Raw genomic sequence first — 25902 nt, 5'->3', positions numbered from 1 at the left:
ATTGTGGGTGAGGTTACAATTCCTAACTCAAATTCACACAACAGACATTCAGCAAACCACGGCCAGCAAAACTGCAGTTGAAAGAGAGGGAGTCCCTCTTCTCGGCCTCCCAACCACCTCTATGGTCAGCTCTATGTGGGCAAAACATCACTGGGGAGGCTGTGATTGGCTAGGATCTTGAATGGGCGTGCCAAGCATGATCCTGTATTTTCAGAGTGCTCCGGCTGCCCTCGGCAGGGAAAGGGCAGTAAAGGCCCTGTCATGCAATGCCAGCATTGCTTCTGCCAGCCATAGCAATGCTGCCCCCACAAAGTGGACCCACACACCAAAAGCACCACACAAACTCAAATTCCCCGGGGGTTTGGGGGCCCAGAGTGGATGGAATGCTGCTTTTAGTGTGGGAAGGGAGAGGAAACCCCACATTTGTTAAAATGGTCTATGCAGATGGAGGAGGGCATGTCATGCAGGGTGACCCCAGTAAAGCAGCCTATCCAGATACAAGTGAATTCCTTGTATCAGTCAGCTTACTGCTGAGTTGGCAGGCAGTCTCACGAGACTGGTTTTGCCTGTAAAAGGGCAAATCCCCACCTGTGTACAGTGAGCTCACGAGAATAGCCAGCCCACTTAACCACTAGGGAATCCAAGTGGGGCCCCCAACTTTCTTTGTTAAAACATGGGAGGGGGAGGATCCCCACTACTTCCCTCTCCCCAAATCCCTCTGAAGCCTTGCATGCACCCCAGAAGACATCCTCACACCCCATGTGCCATAGCTGGGCCATGGAGTGGGCCAATGGGAAACTTAAAAATCCCACATCCACTGTAATATAATGTCCTTGGTTGCAGCAGGGAGTCCAGCACACAGAGGTTCGTAGTAGTGACAAGGCAGTTTATTAACTAAAAGAGGAGAGATAACCAGGGTCAAAACAGTCCAGCCGAGTAGAGTGTCTGGGGTAAAAGGAATGCTTCTTCACAATGACAAACTGCATAAATACCTTTCATACATTTCAGGTGTGCTGGGAGAGCAATACAATTTAAAGCAAAATATACCACATTCACTCTGTCTGTACACTGTATACAGATAAGCGGGCACAAGGAATCGTGGGAGAGGGCACTTTCCTCTGCTCCCTCAGCCCTGGTGCATCTGGGTTGAGTACAGAGGCCACACCTGTGCACAGGTGCAGATGGCCATGGCACCTTGTTTCCGAGGCAACTTGGCCATCGTCAACAGGTTCAGGAAAGTAGGCTCTGGGGTACTCCTGCCCACAACTTTCCAACATAAAGCAACACAGCATTACTTAGAGCACCCATGGCCTGACACTCTTGTGAGCGGATGTAGTCCATGTGGGCTTTGATAGCCATCCTCATCGCAGAAGCTGGAGCGATACTTATCCTGCTGGTCCTGCTCATGAGTAAGCCAGGCTTGTGAACCCCTGACCCCAGCCCGGGAAGTGGCTGGGCCCCACTTTTTCTTTATGTAACCCCCCCCAAACATCCTCTCCCTCCTTCCCTGTGCGGACTTTTGCCTGCACTCAGAGGACATCTAGTCATTCCATGTGTCATTGCCCGGAGGGGAAGGAGGGGCACTCGGATGGACCTTCAAACCCAATCACGATCCTGGGTCCTGCTCCATCTGTGCGCCATATGCAGATCTGCATTTGTGAGGTATGGCAGGAGAGGGACTGAGCTCCCGTTCTCAGGCAACCCCGGGACAGTACATGTATACATAGACAGGTGTGCTAGTGGGGAGCACAGTATCACAAGAGCCTGTCTGTGGTTCCCAAGACAAGGAGAGCAGTCTCCGGGATAGCCCGACCTGAGACTTACCTGCACACAGCAACATGGCTCTCTTCAGAGCCCCCATGACCTGATACTCTCATGAGGGAGGTGGTGTTGGGGAAAAGGAATGTATTGTCCTCTTGAATCAGTTATGATTTGCCCGGGCGTTTCTCTCTTCTCCCCACCCCCCGGATTGGTCCTTCTCATGAGTTGTCTTGGTGTCCTGTCCGCCCCCCACAACATGGCCATTCTCTCTCATGCCTGGCCAGTGAGCCAGGCGTGAGAGGGTCAGGTGGCTAGATCCTTGAAAAAGGTTTGCAACTGACCCAAGACTCACCCTGGTGATTGGCCTTGATCATGAGTAAGCCAGGGGTGGCACAAACCCCAATGTATCTGTGGAAAAGATAGAGCTTGGGAGCTAAGGGATCTCTGCTGGGATGCTGCCTTTCAAAGCCTGCCAACAGCATCCCCACCCAAAGCATTTGCATGCCACATTGCACTGTGGCATGGATCCTGAAACCCATTCAAAATTTCTGGGTCCAGCCTGACGTGGTGCTGTATGCAGATCTCCAGGCGTGGGAGTTCCTGGGAGTAGAGCCCCAGTTTCCAGCTTCCCCAGTATGGCGATGCTGCTCATATAAAACAATTTGTTTTATAACAAATTATGAATGTGTTTATAATTATTAAACAGATTATAATTGTTTAATTATAACAAGTATTCTGGCATCAGTTGGGAATTGATTTGACTGACAGTTTGTATGAAGCCAGTTTTTAAACATTTACAAACAGATCCTAAGCATGTTGACTTGAAGTTATTTTGAGTTAGTATAAATGTGCTTAGGATAGCAGTCTTAATTTCTGATCATGCCTCAGTTGTTTTTTTTGTATCCGTTTCTATACTTCTGCTTCTGATTTCATCAAATTATAGCCTTATCCCATACATGGTTAAACAAGTTTAGGTACTGTTGCCAACTTAATGTGGATCCTTCGTTGTATTTCATTAGGTAAATGTAATGTCATATTAGTGAAAAGGGGAAAGGAAAGATCATGCCATCAATTCTGTATCGACTCCTGGTGACCACAGAGCCATGTGGTTTTTATGGTAGAATACAGGAGAGGTTTACCATTGTCTCATCCCGCGCAGTATGAGATGCTTTTCAGCACCTTACTATATTTCTGCTGCCCAATATAGGAGTTTCCCATATTTCGGGAAACATACCAGCAGGGATTTGAACTAACAACTCCTTGCTCCCTAGGCAAGTCATTTCCCTGTTGAGCCATTAGAGCTGCCTTTTAATTCATTCAGTTGAATAACCAAACTTTGAGGTTTGAAAATCCTGATATTTTTTCTTAGAGAAGAGTAATGGATTGCTGTATTTCTAATAGGCATTGGCAATCCTGTCTTTAAGCTAAGGTGTGTGTTTTTGTTTAGTACTGAACTTTCTCTTGCAGAGTACAAAATATTTAAAGTATGAATTCATTCACCTTGCACCAAAAGTATTTTAAAACATTAGTTTCTGATAACTGTATTTGCTGCTGTAGTCTTGTGGATGGTGTGATTCTTGAACGTGGGAAACCATGAGGAACTTGGCCATGAAGACATATGATGGTTTTGGGCAAGTCTTTTGCCCTCTGTGTATGCTCTGTGATTTGCCACGGATTTACCTCTGTGGGTCTGGTTTGTTTTTAGAGATGAATAATATGGAACTTGGCATAGTCCTTGCTTATTACTACATTTATATACTGTCTTTCTGCCAGTACACCCAAGGCACTTTATTATTTAATATGATTTATTTTAAAATGTTATTTATTGTTAAATTTATACCCCGCCTTTCATTAAGAAAATCCCAAGGCGGCTCACAATAAAATTTAAAAACACGATTATAAAGAAGACACATTAAAATATTGAGCTAAAAAGTATAAAAACAAATTGATTTTAAAAAATTTAAAAACAAGCATAAAAACAATACAAAATACAAGAAGCAGCAGTGGAGGCAATCATATAAAAGCTTGGGTAAAAAGCCATGATTTGACGTGCTTTCTAAAAACTGTGATGGAGACTGAGGAACGGATGCTCACTGGGAGAGCATTCCAGAGTCTGGGGGCAGCAACAGAGAAGACCCTGTCCTGAATGCACGACAACCTAGCCTCCCTCATTGTCAGCAACCTTTGGGAGCAGGCGGTCCCTCAGGTACCCCAGGCCCAAACCGTTAAGGGCTTTAAAGGTCAGAATCAGCACCTTGAATTGGACCCGGAAACGAACTGGCAGCCAGTGCAACTCTTTCAGAATGGGTGTGATGTGTGCTCCCTCTGGGCAGCTCCAGATAAAACTCTAGCTGCCGCATTTTGCACTAGCTGCAGTTTCCGGATATTCTTCAAGGGCAGCCCCACGTAGAGCGTGTTACAGTTATCCAGCCGTGACGTGACTAAGACATGGATAACTGTGGCCAGATCTGCCTTCTCGAGAAAGGGACACAGCTGGTGCACTAGCCAAAGCCGTGCAAAGGAACCCCTGGCCACCGCCTCCACCTGAGCTTCCAAAAGCAGAACTGGGCCCAGTAGTACCCCCAAGCTGCGTACTTGCTTTTTCAAGGGGAGTGCAACCCCATCCAGAACCAGTAAAATCTCCTCATCCCGATTGGCTCTCCTACTGACCAACAGTACCTCTGTCTTGTCCGGATTCAATTTCAGTTTATTACCCCACATCCAACCCATCACGGCCCCCAGCCCTTGATTCAGGATATCCACCGCCTCCCTAGGATCAGGTGACAAGGAGAGATAGAGCTGAGTGTCATCTGCATATTGCTGACAACTCAGTCCAAGTTCCCGGATGACCTCTCCCAGTGGTTTCATGTAGATGTTAAACAGCATGGGGGACAAGACCGAACCCTGTGGGACCCCAGAGACCAACGGCCACAGAGCTGAGCAGTAGTCCCCAGCACTACCTTCTAGACCGTGCCCCCAAGAAAGAACCGGAACCACTGCAACGCAGTACCTCCGATTCCCATACTTGAGAGGCGGCCCAGAAGGATACCATGGTCGATGGTATCGAACGCTGCCGAGAGGTCCAGCAGAACCATCAGGGACATACTCCCCCGATGACATACAATCTAATATACATGGTACAAAAGGAAAAAGGGATGGGGAGAAAACAGGAAAATAGGCAAAATTAGTCATTATGTACTATTACATATAGTATTGTTTTGCATATAATTAACTCTTTGACCACTGTGTGCTGTGTCACACAGCATGTAAATTGTAGTGTAATGCCTCATCACTATCATGGAGATCTGAAAATACAGGCATTTTATAAACTTCATTATACATGTTTTAGCATAGTTTCCTTTAGAGCTGAGCGTTTGATTTGTAGATCTGGTTTGTGCAGTTCTGCTACAGTTATTTTTCTAGTTTGCATTCTTTAACAAGAATAATTGAAAGTGTACATTCATTGTGACTCAGTGAAAAATACTGCAGAAAGCTTATAAGGTAACATGCTGAGAAGATTCTGTAAGGCTGCTTTAGATCTGCTGATATGAAAAGGACTGACATCTGGATCTCATCTAGATGTTTCCTGAATCGTCCTAGAAGGGATGCAGTCTCCATGTTGCTGTATGAGCTTGACACACCTGCCCCTCCAATGCATGCTTCCTGAATGCTGCCACAAGGGGGCATGGCTTTCCTGCTAACTGCTTGCCAAACAAAAATTTAAATCACCATAAGATTTATTGTAGAATGTAAACCAGACACAATAGCACACTAGTGGTTGCTCAAAGGCTAAATTAACACTATAATTCCATTTTAAAATACGTTATGTTTTCCATGTGTTACTGGTTTGACCTTTTTGTTCAAATACTTGATGTAAAAGCAAGAGTGCTTGCTGTTAAAGTTCTTGGTGTTACTTGCAAAACTATATAAGGCCTTTGGTTCATGTTTAAAATAATGGTTATGGGTAAAATACTCCTGTTTAGTATTGTAATCTATAGAAGTTCCTTGCCAGTTCCTGTTAATTCTGGCTATGTGACTTGTTTAATAAGTATGTATAAACTTTAATTTTGGAGTATTTACACAATAATTCTCTTTAGCTGCCTTGTAGAAGGAGATGTTAAAGAAGAAATTCTGCAGCCTCCAGAGCCTCATCCAGTACCACCCATTTTAACGCCATCACCTCCTTCAGCCTATCCAACTGTCACAACTGTGTGGCAGGACAATGATAGATACCACCCAAAGCCTGTTTTGCACATGGTTTCTTCAGAACACCCAACAGACCTCAATGAAAACTACAATAAATCAACAGAGCATGCAGGGAAGAATGAACTCTCTGAAAGTGCAGAAAAGAAGTTGGAGCGCAACTTGAGTTTTGAAATTAAAAAGGTACCTCTTCAGGAGGGGCCAAGGAGCTTTGATGGGAACACTCTCTTGAATAGGGGACATGCGATTAAGATTAAAACTGGCTCAAATACTGCAGTGGAGAAGACCTCTAAGTCACAGGAGCGAGGCTCAGGGGATGCACCTACAGATACCTTACGGAACTCTTGTATGGAATGCAATGTGCAGGGACTTAATAAAGCTGTAATATCCTCACTGGAAGGACATCAGTGTCTGATAGGTTCTGATGCTCTGCAAAGACCAGACTGTTTGCCTCTCAAGGAAAAGGGACATGCCATGTGGTCAACACAGGGAGTTGAACATTCACAGTCCGTATTGCAGCCACCACCAGAGGACACATCTGCTATTTTATGTCAAGATGTTAAAAATCTGCCTGTGGTACCAAACTCACCATCTCAAATAGATTCCTCTTCCAACGAATCAGGAGACCATCAACATAACAGTGGCATACTTTCAGTTAGAGCACCTCTTTGTTTTACAAATCCTCTGCATTCTGATGATTCTGATACGGATGAAAGGAACACTGATGGGTCCATGACACAAAGCAAGTCTAGTGTTTCAACTGCAAGTGCCACAGTTTCTGCAGCCACTAGTACAGAAAACATTTCCGCTAGAAAAGTATTGCCAATGTCCATTGCAAGACACGATGCTCCGATCATAATGCGTCCCAGAGCTGGAAAAGGTAAGCTATACTAGATTTTAATCTACATGGTGGGGTGTTCTTTTTTAAAAAAGGTATTGCCAGTTAATTGCTTCAGATAAGACTACTATGCAGTCCTACTGGCCCCTTTTGAGTTACTCTTGGGGGGGGGGTAATAATGGAGCTCTAAAAAGAACAGCAGGGAACTGCTTGATAGTTCCAGCTCTCAGAGGCTCCCTGCTGTTGCTGCAGAACTCTCGCTGACAATACCTGACAGAAGGCATTTTGGTCCAACATATCTGTCAGGCTGATGTGACTGCACAGCTCTAATACTTCAAATGATTTGAAAAAGGATGATCCATGTGTTCTGTAGTGAAGTAAATAATTTTAGCAGCTTGAGTCTATACTCCCTCCTCTCCTCTCCTCTGTTCTTCTATTTTAGAAGTGCCATGGGTCTGGTTCATATTAGGTTAGGACTCACTCAGGAATGTGTTTTTCCTAATGTGAGTTTATCCATGTGCATAAGTAATAAGGTAAGCAAGCTGGTGGCTTTTTGGTCCAGAAGTAGCCATTCTCTCAAGTTAATAGGGGTGAGATCTATAATCAAAATATGCTATTGGGTAAATAGTAGTATAACCTGTATTCAACCTCTGTTTTTAAGGGGCTTGTTTTAAAATTAGTCTTGTATTTGGTTAAATATGGTAGTAGGCTTCCCTGTCTTGTGGTTGACCTTCAGAAACTGCTACAATACTGAGAATTAGCTGACACTTTGCTCTATTTAACAATATGTCTTGTTGTTAACCGATGCAGGTTCTATGTCTGGTTTGGAATGGTGATTGAGGCTTCCATTGGGCTCCTTTTCTTCTTAACGTGAACACATTTTTAAAGGATTGTTTATGCATAATGCATATGCACACATTAAGTATCTAGAAGTTAGTCATAGCTAGTACTTGCCCCAAAGTAGGTTGTAACTAATGAAGTTTTGCTAATATTCAGTTAAGCACCCTTGTAAGTCAAATGACATTTTCATCCAGATTGAATTTTAATGGATAGTTTTTTCAAACAGCAAGTGTCTGTGAAAACCTGTACATAATGCAAAGGATTAATTTAAAAGAAATTGTACTTCTAGTATTGCATGTATTTCAAAATCGTAGGGGCAAGCTTGCAAATTGCCCAGGAGATTAACAATCTATCAGTCCAGAGCGAGGATGCATGCCCTACTGAGATCAGTGGGCCTCCTAACTAAATTTACAAAGTTAAATTGTGTAAGACCCACAATACCTGGAATACAGGAGACCTTTGACTATTGCAGGGGTTATGTTCTAGGAAACTACCACAATATTGGAATATAATACCTAACTTGAAAATGGGGTTACATTCTGGGCAGGCTACTCCTGCGGTTTAAAGTCTAAATAAATGTTAAAAGCAACATTAGTGCTTCTCAGCTGCTGCTTCCTGCCTCATTTTCTTTCTCGTCCCTTCCTCCTGCTGCTGTCTTCATTTCTCCACTGGCACTCACAGTGGAGATTGGGTAGCTAGGACAGTGTTATCTCCTCAGGGAGAGGAAAATGGCCATGGCTGTTCCTTCTATTGCACGGGCAAATGCATGGCCATTGGTGGTCACAGCAAGGAGCAGGTAGATGGCAGTTCCCATTTTCATCTCCTCATACAGGCAACAGGGAGGAAGGAGTCGGTAGCTGAGAAGTGTGGTGGCAGAGAGGCAGCCTGAGGAAAAGGAAGAAGAGGCAGGAGGTGGCAGCTGAAAAACGTGGAGAAGGTAGGGATGGCCCCCACAAAAATTTTGGGGGATTGGCAACGTGGCAGTCTCCCCTCAAATAAGCAAAACTATCCACACAGTGAGTGGATTTGTGTGCAAGGAGCTTGCCTGCGAATGGGTGAAGCTGCAAGAAATGAGCCTGCAGTATCCAAGGGCCTCGTGTTTTCAGAAGATCTTTCCAAAGATCCTTTGCTGCATGGGATAAATCATTGATGGCATCACTTTCACAGACACTGAAGACATTCCCTTCAACTATAACAACCTCTGAGCCATTCTAAAGACCTGAGGTGAATGTGAGAAGTAGTTTGTTGAGACTAATTCCCTTGATGAAGATGTCTCCAAATACATCTGTTAGGAGAGAGATATTAGAGGAAAGCTAGTGTGTGCATCAACTCAGGTATTGGTCCAAGTACACGTGGAAATATCTAAGATAAAATTAGAAACTCCCTATTAAGCTGAACTCTACAGGAAAGTCCTTCATATCGCAGGGGATATGTTCCAGGAATGTCCAGCAAATGGTGAATCTGTGATATTGGAGTGTTTAACCTAACGCACAAAATGGTGGTGCGAGTGGCTGGGACACTTAATGACCTAGCCACTTGCAAGACCTCTTTAATCCTCCCTGTGCACCAGTGATTTAATGGCTACTCTCCCCACTTTCCTTTCCAGCTGGCGCACAGGGAGACTTGAGTGGCTTGGACAATTTGGTTATGGCATTGGGGGAGGGGGTAGACCCACAAATAAGCGGAACTTCCCCCCACATGATAACGCACCCCCGCGCCCCCGGTGATAACTAGATTGGTGTATATATAGACAGGTGGCCCGCAAATAGCTGAAATAGTAGAAAATGAAGCCGTGAATACTGAAGGCCATCTGTATCATAAACGCTTCTATGGAATCGTAGGATTTCAGAGTTGGAAGGGACCTTGGGGGTCTCCTAGTCCAACTCTTTGCTTGGTACATGACAGATGGCCATCAAACCTCTGTTTGAAAACAGAGCCTCTAGCAAAGGAGTCTACTACAGTGTGAGGTAGGCAGTTCCACTGTCAAAAAATCTCCTGCAGTTTGTAAATGCTTCCTTGTGATTTCAACCTAGTCATTCTAGTCTCTGCCCTCAGAAACAACAGAGAACAAGGCTGCTGCTCCTCTTATGTGACAGCTTTTCATATATTTGAAGACAGTTATATCTCCTTTTTGTTTTCTCTTTTCCAGTCTAAATATTCCCAGCTTCTTCAGCCATTCCTCACATGACCGTTTTGTTATGGTCCAGGCCTGATTTATATACTAAATATGCTCATTAGCTAGCATACAAAATTAGGCCTGTCCCATAGTGTCACCAAGTGACCAAGTTCTTTTATATAGTGACCATGTAGGATCTGGATGCAAGGAAGAAAGGAGATCAAGCCAATCCTAAATGATTCAATGGGCTTTATTGAGTATAAAAGAATAACAACATCAATCCAGCTGAGTAGAAAGCAGAACATCCTATCAGTTTTACTAACAGTATTTCAACCCTAGCCAGCAACAATATTCACCCAGTGTTCCTAACTAACATATGTGTGTGTATTAAATCTTCCTAGAGCCTAATACAATTCAGATATAGATGGAAAAAAGGGGGGGGTTAAGGAAGGCTGAGGGCTGGCATGGTATGGGGAGATCAGGAATTAGTAAAGGGAAAGGGAGGGGGAGGAGGAGGAGAAAGGATGAAGGGATCCAAGGCTTGTAGGGGCAGCATATTACCAGGATCAGAGGCTTTGAGAGGTAGATCTTTCAGCTGAAGGAGTGAGGCTTTTGGCTGGAGACAGGAGCTTTTGGGTCAAGCATGCAGTTTGCTCAGAGCACGGCTGAGAGTCAGAGCACCATGTCTGGGGAAGTCTTGACTTCTCACTGCGCAGTAGAAGTCACAGACAGCTCCTGTCCATGGACAGAGTTCCTGCTTGTTGCCCCGCGGCTTAGCAGCAAACTCTGGGATTGCTTGTTAGCAGGTCTTGCATGTAGGCACAAGATTGCTAGCTCTCTGTCCAGTAAGCCTGTTCTTTATAGCTATATTTTCCTTTGATCTCTCATAGAGTCTATTCAAATCCCATCTTTTCCTGGGTCCCCAAAAAGGGGTGACAATGCTGTTACCTTCTGGATAATGTCTTTTAATTATTCAGGATATTGGCCAGTCCAGAGAGATCTGAATCTCATCTTCTGTAAACTGTGAGCTTAGAAGGGGAGGGGGAGATTGCCCAAAGCAAATCTGCATCTCTGAGCTGCAAATGGGCATCTTCCCTTGTCCCAAAAAGGTGTTAAAGTGTTAGTAAAGTAAGAATTATAGTCTATAGGTGTTTTCTTTGTTTGCATCTACCTATGTTGAATTTCTGTAGAGAGCAATTGAGTCAATCATTGACAAGGATTAACATGGACTTCTTGCAACAGGAGAGGGGAGATCAGCCTCTGTCCTCTTCCATAGACATTATCTGGTAGTGAGTCACATTTTAGCATTTGGATTGTTCTGGCCTGGCTTTTGTACTCCCTTGAGTATCCATTTCACAATACAATGCTGGATCGCCTTTTCCCTCACAGACCAGTTGAGATCTGGGGTGTCAATTCACCCTGAGCCCAGGCATTAATTCATTTCTTAATATAAAATAAAATCAGACACAGGCCTCAATTCCACTTATTTATTTATTTCTTTATTTTTGCATTTATATACCACCTTTCAATAAAAGGTGGTTTACAAAAGTTAAAACATATAGGAAAAAGACAATAAAACATCAAGCTAAAAAGTATAAAAACAGGCATAAAAACAATACAACAGATAAAAACACACAGAAGCAGCAGTAAAAACGATTATGTAAAAGCCCGGGTAAAAAGCCAAGTCTTTACAAGCTTTCTAAAAACTGTGATGGAGTCCGAGGAATGAATGGCCACTGGGAGAGCATTCCAGAGTCACATACTTCTCACATACTTCTGAGTTGGTACCTTTAAGTCTAAGGTTGGGGTACATGTGCCCGTACATTTGTCCCAACAGTTTCTAGACTGCTTATCTTCTCTGCTCTCCTCTCTGAATCCATTCTAGTTTACCAATGCCTTTCTTAAAATGCAATGCCCAGAACTGAACATACTATTCCAAATGAGGCCTATTCAGATTAGAATAGAGTGGAATCTCTTTTTAACTGCATCAACTATTGACTCATGTTCAGTAGCATCTTGTCCACTAAAATGCCTTGATTGTTTTCACAGATACTCTTGCCAAACCAGGTTTCCCTCTCCCATATCTTATATTGGCGCATTCTATTTCTCTAACCTGAATGCAGGGTTTTAAACTGGTCTCCGTTAACTCTTGTTTTGTTGGCTTTGGCCCAGTGTTTGAGCCTGCCAAGATTGTATGGTAGCTTGATTCTGTGTATTTAGGGGTGCATAGGTATGTATATAGATGTATGGCTAACACTGCTTTTTCACAAAGAGAAGAGTGCTGATTCATAGCCGTGTGTTAAGGCAGGGGTTCCCAACTTTTTAACAAGAGTACCTGTTCTGTGGCAAACCTTGAGCTCAGATACCCCATAAAGATTTTTAGTGCATTTCTGTGATATTCACTCACTCTTAAATGTTACATTATGAGTCAGCCTACTGCAGTCACTAGCTTACATCTAGACTAAGCTACTCATGAGTATTCCCATTCAAATTAATGAAACAAGTTTACTTGTCCCATTAACTTCAACAAGACTGCTTATGAGTAACTTAATCTGGATGCAAGTCAGTTACTGGAGTAGCCTGTCTCATAATGTAACATCTAAATTTGTGTATGTATGCATACACAAACACACAAATTTAAGTGTTAGGAAGACAGGCTACTACAGGCACTGGTTCACATCCACACTAAGTTACTCATAAGCAGTCTTATTATAATTAATGAGATAAGCTTACTTGTCCTATTAATTTCAATGAGAGTATTCAGCACTACTTTTCTGAAGCCTGTCAGTCAAACTGAGGGGAAGGGTACGCTGAGCTTCAGCATGTACAGTTCTGGTCACCACATCTAAAAAAGGACATTGTAGAACTGGAAAAGTTACAGAAAAGGGCAACCAAGATGATCAAGGGCCTAGAGCACCTTTCTTATGAGGCTAGGCTACAACACCTGGGGCTATTTAGTTTAGAAGAAAGACGACTGCGGGGAGACATGATAGAGGTCTATAAAATCATGTATGGTGTGGAGAAAGTGGATAGAGAGAAATTCTTCTCCCTCTCCCATAACACTAGAACCAGGGGTCATCCCATGAAACTGATTGCCAGGAAATCTAGGACCAGAAAACGGAAGTACTTTTTCACACAACGCATAATCAACTTGTGGAATTCTGTTCCACAAGATGTGGTGACAGCCAACAACCTGGATTGCTTTAAGAGGGGTTTGGATAACTTCATGGAGGAGAGGTCTATTGACGGCTACTAGTCGGAGGGCTGTAGGCCACCTCCAGCCTCAGAGGCGGGTGCCTCTGGGTACCAGTTGCAGGGGAGTAACAACAGGAGAGAGGGCATGCCCTCAACTCCTGCCTGTGGCTTCCAGCGGCATCTGGTGGGCTATTGTGCAAAACGGGATGCTGGACTAGATGGGCCTTGGGCCTGATCCAGCAGGGCTGTTCTTATGTTCTTATGTAGCCAGCCAGCCAGGAGCAGAGGAGGAGGATGAATATCTATATACCACTTTTCAACCAAAGTTCCCAAAGCAGTTTACATAGCAATCAATTAATAAAGGGTTCCCAATCCCCAAAGGGCTTACATTCTAAAAAAGACACCAGCAACAGCCACTGGAGGAATGCTGTGCTGCAGGTGGTCATTCACTCTGCTCTTTCCGCTTCTGCATCAGGGACACTGCTGAGGACACATTGAATTCAAGCTGGCAACCCTTAGACTGGGAACTGATAGCATGGCTGCAGTGTGGAGAGGCAGGAGGACTCTGTCTTCCCCTGGGAGGCTTTCAGGTATCCCCTGTTTGGAATCCTAGTGTTAAGGTATTAGCCATACATATACACTGTTTTGTATCTGCAATTTGATGAGCATTCTACTTCCTCATCCAAGTCATTTATAAAAATGTTGAACAGCTCAGGGCCCAGGACAGATCCCTGTGGGGATCCACTTGATACCTTCTTGCATGTTGACATGGAGCACTTGCCGAGTATGGTTGTTCAACCACTTGGTTGTTCAACCACTTGGTTGTTCAACCACTGTGAATCCACCTGACAGCAGTAACATTTAGCTCACACTTTACCATTTTGTCAACAAGGATATCATGGGAGATTTGTCAAATAGTTTGCTGAAGTCAAGGTAAACTATAGCCTTATTCAGAGATTACTGCAAAGATGCTGTACAGCATCTTTTCAGTAATGTCTGAATAGGGCTAAAACCTGTAGCATAGTTTAGTAGATTCCGTGATATGCTAAACTAGTAATGCTGTCAAAAATGAAGATAAGATCATTCTGGCATTATTTGTTCTTGACAAATCCATGTTGGCTTCTAATAATCATCACATTATTTTGTAAATGCTCACTGTCTGCTGAATAATTTGTTCTAGAATCTTGCTAGTTATTGGTGTCAAGCTGACTGGTCTGTAGCTTCCTGGTTTCAGCCTTTTCTTCTTGATGGTGACATTTACTCGTTTCCAGTCTTCTAGCACCTCACCCATTCTTCAAGATTTCTCAAAGATGACAGGCAGTGGACCTCTGCAAGCTCCGTCAAATGTATCCTGAGATGTAACTTATCTGGCTCTGGAGACAAATGTATTTAAAGAAACTAGGTGTTCTCATCTTTTTACCTCAACAGGTACAATATCCTTTTTCTTTAGTGCAGCTATTGCCAGTTTGGGCCACCTTCCCCTTGTTGAGGAGGACAGATGCAAAACAGGAGATAAGCAGCTTTGCTGTGACATTATCTCTACAAAATTTGGGTACTCTTGCATGGTTGTCCTCTTTCCATTTCCTATACATGCCCTTTTTGCTTTTCAGAGAGCTCTTTGGCATTCATACTGGTTTCTTTAGAGGTCTCCTGTTTTTCCTTCTCATAGAAATTGATCATGCCTTCAGTATACGGCTTTTCAAAATCCCCTTTCCCTCTTGGTCTCTTTTCTACTTTAGGATTTCTAGCCATTGGAATCCTGTCCAACTTTTCTCTGAACTCATTAAAATCCAGCTTTTCTGAAATCCAGGATACATGTCAAACTTCTCTGTTTTCCCTCCCTTTGATGTCATGAATTCCAGCATGACCTGGTTTCTTCTAAAAGTTCCTGCCACTTTTAAAATTCTCATTTTTGCTTTTGGTAAAGATTAAATCCAGGAAAGCTGACCCCTTTGTTTCTTCCACCTTCTGAAAGATGAAGTGGTCAGCAAGGCAGGTCAAGAATGTATAGGACCTCCCACTCTTGGCAGAGTTAGACATCCAGCAGATGTCAGATAGTTGAAGTCCTGAATACTAATTTATTTGCCTCTTTGAAAGTTTGGTGATCTGATACAAGGAAGCATCATGCATGTCACTTGCATGGCCAGGTGGTCTATATTAAATTCCCATGATGGTATTGCTTTTATATCTCTCTGCCTTTATTTTTACCCAGTCATTTTTGTCAAGGACTTCCATGGTCAGATTCATGGATTTCTGAGTGGACTTCTCTTTGGGTTTGTTCCTTCTGGTCAAATTATACCTTCCAAGCACTATATTCCAATCACGAGTCTCATCCCACTAAGTGTCAGTGACACCTATCGTTCCAATTTGCCATGTTTAGGTTTCAGGTTCTTCCTGTTTGTTCCCATACTCTGTATGATAATGTATAGACCATGGGCATACGGTTTTCTATTGTTGTTTCTTGTGAATGAGCATACCCTCTGCCATCTTGTTTCTATCTTAGTCACATATCTTGGCACTAATACCTGCCTTTATATCTGGTGTGGGCTCTTGTTTCCCTTGCATCAGAAATTTATTTAAAGTCCTTTTGAAGTGGTTAGTGAGGTTTTCATGAAACATATTATTTTCTGTCCTCATGTAGTGCAATCCCCCTCTTTCCATAAGTCCTTCATGTGAGTACCATAGGCTATGGTGCAAGAACAGAACATTGTACTTACCTGAAGTGTCCAATCTCAGCTTGTCAGAGTGCATCCAGACATCAGGTTGCTCCTCTCTACTTGCACCTAGACAGGGCTAAATAAACAGACAGGAATCCAGCTACTCCCTCCTTTGCAGGGGTTAGGAGCCATCCTTGGATTCCCAGTTCTGCCCTTCCTGGCACCTGGTAGTCAGTGCTCTTTGAGCTTTCATTTATTGCCTTATTTTAGGAAACCCTTTGTTTTGGTTTTTTATTTTGCCTTTCCAGGCTTTATTTTCACCTTATTTTGCCTTTCCAGGCTTTATTTTCACCTTTATTTAAAGGAGAAAGGGCGATTGAGCTGTCTCTTCCTTCGTTTGAGCATGTCATCCAGGCCCCTGATATCAACTGTTCTCCTGCGGATCCTGTGCTGCCTTTGTCCCAAGAGAGGCTCATGCTGCAGCTTTAGAGGCTGCTCTGTCCCAAAAGAAACAAGACAGGTGAAGGAACTAGAACCTCGCGCTCTGTTGCTACTAGAGTGAGTGCGCGATCAGGCAGACAGAGAGACAAAGGCTTACCTTTGGCAAGTGCTGCTTCTCTTCTGATTTCAGAGGGCGTCATTGAGAGCTCCTCTGAGGTAGGAGATATGTGCCCCTTACTTCAGTCCTTGGTGAGGATGGTGATGTGTGCCTTTTGTGGGAGATAGACCACTGCCCAACAACATCAGTGATGGCTGAGGGGCATAGTTTTAAGACAGGAACTGCAGTTCTGCTGTGCAAAGTTGTACGCAGAGTTGTAAAATTGGCTTCAGTGGAGGGTGAATCTGAGGTTTTTCCTTCCACCCAGGAGTCAGTTCTTCATATTCTATGCCCAAAATTCTTCAAAAAGGTATTTCTGGAGGAGTGGAAAGCACCAGGAACTAACAACCCTTGGATATGCACTAAATATCTTTATGGGGTTAGCCACAAAGTGTTCGAGTTAGTAAAAGTTCCTCTGATTGATACCTCCATGGCCACTCTGATTAGTAGCATTGTGTTATAAAAGGATGGGATGAGCCTCTTCAGGATTAATAAGATAAGCGTTGTAAGTCCATACTATGCAGGTCTCACAAGGACAACCCTTGGACATTGGAGCTCCAAGGAGCTGATTGAACTTGTATTAGGGATGTGCACGGAACCACAGAAGTGTGGTCTGGCACTGAGGGGACTGTCTAAGCGGGGGGGGGAGTACTTACACCCCCTCCCACCGCTCTTCCCCCTCCGGCGCTGGTGATTTTAAAAATCTCCTTGGGACGGCAGAGTTCCTCCCTGCCGCCCCTGCCCCCGTTGTTGTCCTTCTAAGCTGGTTTTGATGAAGAGCTAGTGGCGCACATGCGCCCTTCATGGTGCGTGCGCTCGTCTCTGCCGCTGGCGCGTGCGTGCCACAAAGAGCGCATGCGCGCCGCTAGCTCTTCATCGAAACCAGCTTAGGACGACGATGGGGGCAGGGGCGGCAGGGAGGAACTCTGCCGCCCCAAGAAGATTTTTTAAATCACCAGCGCCGGAGGGGGAAGAGCGGTGTGTGTGGGGGGGAAGTACTACCACCACCCCCCACTTAAAGTGACAGTCCCCCGCCCATCTGAACCTCCGGACCGCTGGAATTCCGGACCGGTCCGGAGGGCTTTTCCATTGCGCCAGACCAAAACCATGCACACTACTAACTTGTATCACAAGGTCACCCAAGGTTGAAGCAAGGTCTGAACAAGTTAATGAAGGCTTCTTCTTTCATGGTCGATGCCAGTTTGGACTCTCTTCAATTCTCAGCAAGGGTGCTTGTTGCTGATGTCCCTGTCAGGAGGTCCCTCTGGTTAAATTAGAGAGTCTATCAGAAGTCTAGGGGGCTATTCTGACACTCACAAAAATCGGGCTAGGAAAACCTAGCCCAATTTTTGCGGGTCATCAGAACCACTGGGCTCGCAGCTGAGCCCGGTGGTTCTGGAGCGGCTAACCTGCTCCTGTAGCCCGCCCCTTAGCCTGGGCTACCCGCCCCTTAGCCCGAGCGCTCCGCAAACCCGGGCTATCTGCTCGTGAGTAGCCGCGGCACAGCTCCGCGCCATGGCTACTCATGAGTAGACCCCAGCTGGAAGGCTTAGAAGCATCCTCCCAGCTTGGGGGTCTCCCCAGTATGCCCTGCACGGTCGTGCAGGGCATACTAGGGCTTCTGGGGGCTGTGCGGCCCCTGAGCTCCCCAGCCTCCACCGGCTCCGTCTTGCAGCCGGCAATCGTGTGGGTGGCCGATCTGGCTGCCCAGGGCTCCCTCCCCGCTTGTGAGCGAGGAGAGAGGGCTTAGCCCGCTCTTCCCACTCACTTCCCCAAACTGGGTCTCACGGATCGTGAGACCCAGCCCTAGGTCTAACATGACTTCCTACACCTTTTCTGGTGGGAAACTGTTTGGGGAGGCCATAGAACCAGTTCTTGAAGTCGTTAGTGAGGTTTTTACAGAACACATTATTTTCTGTCCTCATGTAGTGCAATCCCCCTCTTGCCAGCATTCCTTTACTTGAGCACCATAGGCCATGGTGCAAGAATCCAAAACTTTCAATATTTGACCATCTTCATAGCCAGTTGCTTACTTCCAGGATTATGCTTTCTCTTCCTTTAAATAACTACAGTGATAATTAACCTATGGAATTCTCTGCCACAAAATGTGGTGACAGCCACCAGTCTGGATGGCATTAAGCAGGGCTTAGATAAATTAATGGAGGACAAGTATCCACTGATAGACTAGACTGAGGGTTATATCTTCAGCCTAGGAGGCAAAATGCCTCTAAATATAAGGGAGCAACAGCAGGAGAGAGGGCAAGCCCTCACCCCCTGCTTGTGGGCTTCTCAGAGGCATCTGGTGGGCTAGACTCGATAGGCCTTGGGCCTGATCCAGCAGGGCTTTGTTTAATATCTTTAATAAGAGCTGTCCCCCTGAGTAGGGAGCTACCACTATTCCTTCACATCTTTTTCTTGGGGCAGTGATTGGCATTCTTCTCTCTATGGAGGACTGGCTTGTGGAGCCTGCAGTGGCAATTCTTGTCAAAATGGCAGCGGACCATCCACTGGAAGAGCCTAGTTCTGGTTACTCATCTCGGTTGGTACAGAATGTCTTCCAATTCTCCTGGAACTCTTAACGTTGGTGAGAAGTGCAAACCAGAATCAAATATAGAAAACAGTCCTTGAAATGTTAATGGGTTAATTTGTAGCAAGCTGGTCAAGCCGAACAACTTCTACCATTAGGTTATTGTACTGTGTCAAACTAATTCATGGTTGTGTCCAAAGGTTTGGATTTGGGGATGTAAAAAGCAACAAAACATGCCTGCAGCTTCTTGCATTTGCCCAGGTCTTCATGAGGATAAATACTAAGAGGTTGTGTCCTATTTAAAGAGAATATACAATGGCTGTGAAAATAATGCCATTGGTGATGGGATATACCCAGCCTGTGCAGCAAGAATACTTTGGAAAGACATAATTATCCCCAGTTCAGGTAATTCACAACAAAGATACGATGCATACTTTCCTCTTGACTGTCCCATTGACCTTACTGCCTCTTAGTGTTTATTCTGCATATCTTCGCAGTGACTTGTAAAATTGCATATGATCATTTTCATGTGCAACATGTAGCTGGAAGCTAGAAATGAAGTCTTTGCATTAAGCCCCTGTGCCAAAGTAGATGCTAGATACTGTCAGCAAAGCTTTGGAAACTGCCTGGTTTTGATACTGTAAGAGCATTTCATCAGCTACTGTTACTGCCGCCGCTGTGCGTTTTCCTAGAAAAGCAGTCTTGAACTGCCACATTCATAATTAGCTAACTGTTAGCTTACTTAAGGGTGAGCACTAGGCTGTGCACAACTGGAATGATAAGATTCAGTATGACGCACGTGATTATCAAACTGTGCATTCAATAACTATTGGCCTGGATCTAATGGTTTGATGCATTATGTTTTGTAAATCAGAATAGGATACAACTTTCAGGCATGATAGACCTCTCCTAGAGTTGAATGTTGAGCTTTTCAGGGCTTGATACCACTCCCATTTCATGCAGAAGTGGCAGGGTTTCAAAGCAGGCAAACCTTCTCCACAACCAATTCACACTTTTGCTTTGATTGTATACATTCAGATGAGGTCAACAATATTCAGGTGCATCTTCCCTTGTTAAACAGTAGGTTCCCAACACTCCTCTAAAGAATTACTTACAGAAGGCTGGAGTTCTGGCTCTACATCCCTTACCTCAAAGCACTGTGATTGGAAGGGAGATAGCTGAAAGTCTGAGGCTTTGCAGCAGAGATGTGTCACATCTTCAGCATGTTTTTTCTCAACTGAAATGTTCAATTAAACATTCTACTGTAAATTTTTATAATCTTAGTTCTAGGTACTCCTTGCACAACGCTTTATCATTTAAGTGTTCAGGTATTCAACCATGTTTATAGTGGTTCAACAATATTGATAATTTTGTGTGACTTTAGATACTGGTGCTTCTGAAGATTCTTCTCCACCCTTACCAGAAAGAACTCCAGAATCTCTTGTTCTTGCAGGTGAGCAGAGTGAGTTTCATTTTACAAGCTGCATGAGACTCATGACTCGGACATGTTCATGAAATATATTTTAGTTTGTTTACATATACTGTAAGCCACAGCCGTAATGTGTTATCCCATATATCAGAGTTAAATTACCCTGGATCCTTGAGCTAATTTGTTTCCAGTGCTGCAGTGTGGGACAGAACCATATGTATGGCCACTATAGTGTTGTGTTGCATTGATTCAGGACTGTGTCTGAATGCACAGTTGTCTCATTCACTCTTCTAGGCCTAGAGATACTGGTTTTTAGAATGGAAAAGAGAGCCTCCAAAACACAGCCTCTGTATTGCAACCCTGTATACTGCAAATGTTGTAACTATTAATCTTCCCTAAATGTTAATTTGAACAACTGTTTCACATTTATACTGTGGTGGATATAGCAGGATGCCTATTGCATATATATATATTTAAATTTCAGTCACAACTTTGCCCAAAGCGGTTATCCTTCCACAATCTGCTGAATGGAGTTTGTTACAGGAACAGAAAACTTCTGAACAAATAAAGTGTCCAGTAAGTATGAAGGAGTTTGAATAAAAAGCAACAGAGTACAATAATAGAATTATACCATACTTTATTGTTCTTTGGGGAATAGAACTTCTGCACATACACTCTTGAGCTTTTCATTTCTGTATAGTAGAGTATCTAAAGTGAGGGATGTTCCCCATGAATAAAAGGTTAATCAAAAAACATCTTAGTAGACATAACTCTGTTGCCATTGTTTTGGCAACTTCCCTGGCAATCAGCTGGCTTCTGAAACCAATCCAAATTGCTTGCATAGAAGGAAGGTCTTGCATACTGAAGGAATTGCTTCTCCTGTTGATGAGCCACCTTATCCCCGCACACTGATTGTAGAGGGTACTACCCTTGGTTGAGTGTAGTAAGGAGGAAATAGTAGTGTGAGAACAGCATCTCTTTTCCAGATTGCCCTATTTCACTTCTAATTGAAATTATTCTACTCATGAGTCAATTATGACTCATTGTCGATCATATACACTGGCATGTTCTAGCTCATTGATGGGTTACATGTAGCCCAAGCTACCTTATGTAATATGAGTTCTGAGTGGCATCTGAAGAATCCCAGATTTTGAGTACCTAGACCTCATGACTGCAGAAATGTGTGAGATGTAGTGACAAAAAGCCAAAGGTGGAACCAAAGATTTCTCTCTTATTACATGATTTTAATGTATACACAACTCTCTTCTTTTGCAAGTAACAGAAGGTTGTACTGCATTACAAGGTGTATTTTAGCATTTATTAGGTGGATGAAGAGTTACCTCCACGTTTCTTAGTTTTGAATGTGGATCTTCATGTGCAGTCTATTGTGCTACCTACCATTGGCATTAAACTGGCATAACTAGCTAAAAAAATTAGTAAGTACTTTGAATCAACTTCTTGAAATATTTCATGTTCACAGGGATTGAAAACTGCTGAGCCTGCACAGCTTGGTAAGCAATTCATTTCTTAAATAATCTTAAACTCTTAAGACAAGATTTAAATTCTTAAATGTTAAAAAATAACCTTAAATCTTAATTTCTTAAATAAGTTATGGGTAAAGCTCCCCTCTGCCCCAGTCTGAAAGTAGAAAGTGCTTTCACGCATGCATGGGACCAGACCATGATACCCCAGATATCTTATGAGACTCTGCTCAGAACAGCCCACTGCCAGAAGGGGAGCCTGCTTCTGCTGGAAGGAAGGAGTCTTGAGAAGCAGAGCAACTTTGCTTATTATTGTGGCTTCCAACAAATATTTGTCTTCAAATAGTAGTGAGCTGTGGCTTATGTCCCATTCAGAGCATGCTGGCTTGCAATGTTGTGAATAATGTAGCAGAATAACGTAGCAAGGTATTTTCTGGGTCAGAATATGAAAGTGACTTCTACACCCAATGTTTTGTTGTTGGACTTTATGGCTCCCGTATACTGAAATTTAAACAGAATTTTACTGTTCAGGCCTTGTAAAGATTATTGCCTTGATCCAAAGCTGCTTGTGTACATAGGTGATTCACTACAGTGTGCATATTGACCTCTGTGCAAGTATGTACCTTTTCACCACAATAAATGTCATGCAAATGGCCATAACATGGCAGGGAATTAATTATAAGCCTTTGCTTGCTGGAAGTTTTGTGCATTGATTGGAAGGGATACCATGCAGCAGGCTCAAGGTATCTTTATTTGCATTCCAACTTGAAACTTTATCATTCTCAAAATACATGAGTAGTCACAAGGCCAATTGTCCTTTTTGAACTCAGACCACAAAACAGATATAACAAACATTTTCTTTGAAAATTATGTAGAACTGTTTCTTCTCAAATTTTTATTAAAGTATTTCAAAAGTGCATGATACAATTTGTCAACATTATTGTATATTTCGGCTTGATAGGGAAACCAAGCTCTTTGTTATATGTCAGGTCCTTTTGTTGGACTATGAAAATTAAACTAAAAACCTAAGCAAAATGTTCAGAATTGCAGAAACCCTCTATTTTACAGTGAGTTATTTTTTCAGATCATCCTGAGGGAGACAAATCACAGATAGAAACAATACCTCAGCCTCCCCTTTCCAGTCCCACTGCTAAAAGAAATTCAGTACCAGGAGTTCCAGTTGAGACTACAGAAATTGGTAAACAATTTACTCTACTTATTAGGCATGTGCACAAATCACTTTTTTGATTCGATTTGTGCCCAAATTGAATCACACCAGATTTGTTTTGTGTCCAAATTTGTCCCCCCTGAATCACCCCATTTTTTATTTGGATTGCTTTAGACCACTTATAAAGGTCCTAGAGGCATCACATTTGGGTAGTGGTAGGTCCCCATGGGTGCCACCCAAATTTCGAGGCAGTGGGCCACTTGGTTGATGATTCTTAAATTTTTTTTAACTGATTTTTTAGATCTCCGCCATAGGGAATAATGGGTATTCAGTCTCCCTATCTTGACCCTAACATGGATCCCCAGCTTTAATTTTTTAAATAAAGCTAAGCTCTAGCCCTTGTAGAAGTGGAGTTATGGAGCAAAATGTGCAGTCACTTTTTCAAATAGTTAGATTCTTTGGTGTCTAATAACTTTTCCTCATAATGAATCCCTATGGGGATTCATTGCACACCTTCATTTCTTCTGTTCATTTTGTCATTGTACAGTGCCAACTACTAACTGCCATGTGCCAACCCCATTTCAAGGCAATAGGGTACTTAATTTAATTTTTAGGAATTTTTGTAGTGTTTAGATTCTTTGGTTCTTCTGTTCATTTTGACCCCACTGCTTTGCAGGTGGGGAATTAGTGGCATCTCATGTGCCAACTACCCCACAAGCCACTGGGTACTCAGTTTATATTTTAGGAATTTTTGAGGTGTATTAGACTCTTTGGTGTGTAATGAATCCTCATAGGGATTCTTGAAAATACCTGGGGGGGAAATCCTAGAACATAAACTGAGTAATACCCTGCTGCCTTATAGGTGGGTGGGGTGTGTGTGTAGTTGACACATGACAGTTGACAGCTGGCACTGTCCAAAGACAGTCAAAATGAATAGAAATAAAGGTGTGTCACAAACCTAATCCTCATAGGGATTCATTACGAGGAACTTATTAGACATCAAGCAATCCAAACACTTGAAAAATAGACACCACACATTTTGCTCCATAACTCAATTTCTACAAGAGCAATGTAAAAGCTAGAGCTTAACCTTTTTAAAAAAATGAAAGCTGAGAATCTGGGGAAATTCATAGGAGGAATCCGAATCTTGAAGCTATTCAAATGGAAACTGGCACAATTCGATTTGGACCCGAATTTAGCCAATAGACCACAGTGGTGATTTGTTCTGTCTCGTCACCTGAATCAACTAGATCTGGGTACAAGCCGATTTGTACTCAAATCGATTTGCACATCCCTATTATCTATTACATTATTTAATAGAAGTGTCAAAAGTATTTATTGTAGAGATATAGATATTAACTTCAGGGTGAATTATAAATACAATGTACATATTATCCCTTGTTTATTATCCCTTTGTGTTATCCCTTGTCTACCAGAAGAGAGACTATATATAGTAATTGCAACAGCTAGTAATTTAGGACCATTTTTCTCCATGAGAAAAGATAACATTAAATATACAGTGAAGAAAACCACACTTTACACGATAACTACAAGCTATATATTGTTACTCTTAATTTAAGGCTTAGTGCTCTAGAGCATGAAATATACTTTAATACTTTTAAAAAGAGCATAGTTTACCATTCTCATGGCTGTATGAGAAGCTTTCTGAACTGTGTTTGATCAGTTGGTAGATGGAGAAAGTTGCTTCTCTTGGGCCTCTCTTTCCACTTTTACTTCTAGCCCAAAGCAGTCTGAAAAGTACCATGGTCCCTAAACCTAAAATGTTGTGTAAATTGGATCCCACCCTAGGACACTTAGAAAATGAATGGGTTTGCTGGAGTGGTTTTAAGCCTTTGCATTTTTCAGTTATATACAGAGTTATATTCAGTTATATACTTTTGACCTTTTTAGGTTTTGGTACCCGCTGCGGAAAACCAAGAGGACCAAGAGAGCCCCCTTCAGAATGGACATGATATAAGAACAAATGGACAATAGATTATACTGGAATATTCAAGTGCCACTGAATCAGTTCAATAGTATTCCACCCTCATTTTTGGGGACTAACAGTGTAGATATGACTACACAATGGTACACTCGTGCTATACATCCACACAAACCTTAAACATTCATGACAGTGGATTCTAGTATTGCAATCTAATTTTTTTGCTGGGGCCAATCTGCCTTATTACACTTAGGAGAAAGTATTGCATATGGTTTATTTTGTTACTTCAAGTATTATTGCCTTAATGTCTTTTAACCCTGTTACACACTGTTTATAGACATGTTAATATGGTGAAACTTTGACAAATTGAGTTTATGGACAACTTTTTTGCTAACATTTGATTACCATGTACACTTTATTTTGTATATGTACAGGGCAAGCAGGTATATAATTTGATAAAGCTGCAATCAAAGTATTAACAGAAGGTGTAAGAAATCTCTGCATGACAAATTTTTGTGTACCTTATGTAAATTATTTGCCCTAATGTTTTAATAAATTGTTTTTTTAAAAATGTTGGGCGCACATCCAGAGTTACAAGATAGCAGAGATGAAGATTGTAATAGATTTTGTAAATTGCAAGCAAAAGGTTATTTTTATATTATATACTGTTTAACTTTCAGTCCTAATTTGTCCTCGTTTTCATCATCATTACGGGAGAGTCCATAAGTGCCTTGAAAAAATGAGTTTCAGCCTGAATATGTTCACTGATTTAAGGCTAGCGTATCATATTTGAACTGCCAGTAAAAAAGAACACTTTAACTCTTTAGTTATTCTTCATAGTATATTTCAGTTACAATTCATAGAATTTTCTAGAAGAAACCATTTCTAAATGACATCAGATGTAGTGTTATAGGAAACTAATAGTGTGTGTTTGTGAAAGCCTTTTGACTACACTGGTAAAAGGACCATTGGACATCTTCCTTTCTATAAGTAAAAATAGATTTTTAAACTCATTCAGGAGGTGCATATGTAAAAACTGAAGGTTCTCAAAAGCCTCTGCAGTAACACTGTATCTTGGCATTGTATTATGTCAAAGTTAATTCTCGTAAGGATCCACTACATATATGCCTTTGTTTTTTGTAATAGA

The 25902-nt window shown here is 42.6% G+C and overlaps 1 protein-coding gene across 4 annotated transcripts in view; it reads left to right on the top strand.

The window, feature by feature from the left end:
* Positions 1 to 25434, top strand: part of PTPN12 (protein tyrosine phosphatase non-receptor type 12) — a 103672-nt gene extending 78238 nt beyond the window's left edge. For 2 of the 4 annotated variants that reach the window (XM_053256440.1, XM_053256437.1), the window contains exons 13-18: positions 5859 to 6844; positions 20120 to 20188; positions 20649 to 20740; positions 21645 to 21675; positions 22730 to 22843; positions 24725 to 25434. In XM_053256440.1, coding sequence (XP_053112415.1) covers positions 5859 to 6844; positions 20120 to 20188; positions 20649 to 20740; positions 21645 to 21675; positions 22730 to 22843; positions 24725 to 24786 — 1354 coding nt within the window. In that variant the 3' untranslated portion in view covers positions 24787 to 25434. Of the gene's footprint in view, positions 1 to 5858; positions 6845 to 8474; positions 8580 to 20119; positions 20189 to 20648; positions 20741 to 21644; positions 21676 to 22729; positions 22844 to 24724 lie in introns of those variants that run through there. The other 2 variants (XM_053256439.1, XR_008308663.1) reach the window with 2 other exon arrangements.
* Positions 25435 to 25902: the final 468 nt, after the last annotated feature.

The sequence above is a fragment of the Hemicordylus capensis genome, chromosome 5, assembly GCF_027244095.1.
Source record: "Hemicordylus capensis ecotype Gifberg chromosome 5, rHemCap1.1.pri, whole genome shotgun sequence".
In the NCBI taxonomy this organism is placed as follows: domain Eukaryota; kingdom Metazoa; phylum Chordata; class Lepidosauria; order Squamata; family Cordylidae; genus Hemicordylus; species Hemicordylus capensis.
The sequence above is the reverse complement of the archived record's forward strand: the minus strand, read 5'-3'. Positions and strand labels throughout refer to the sequence as shown.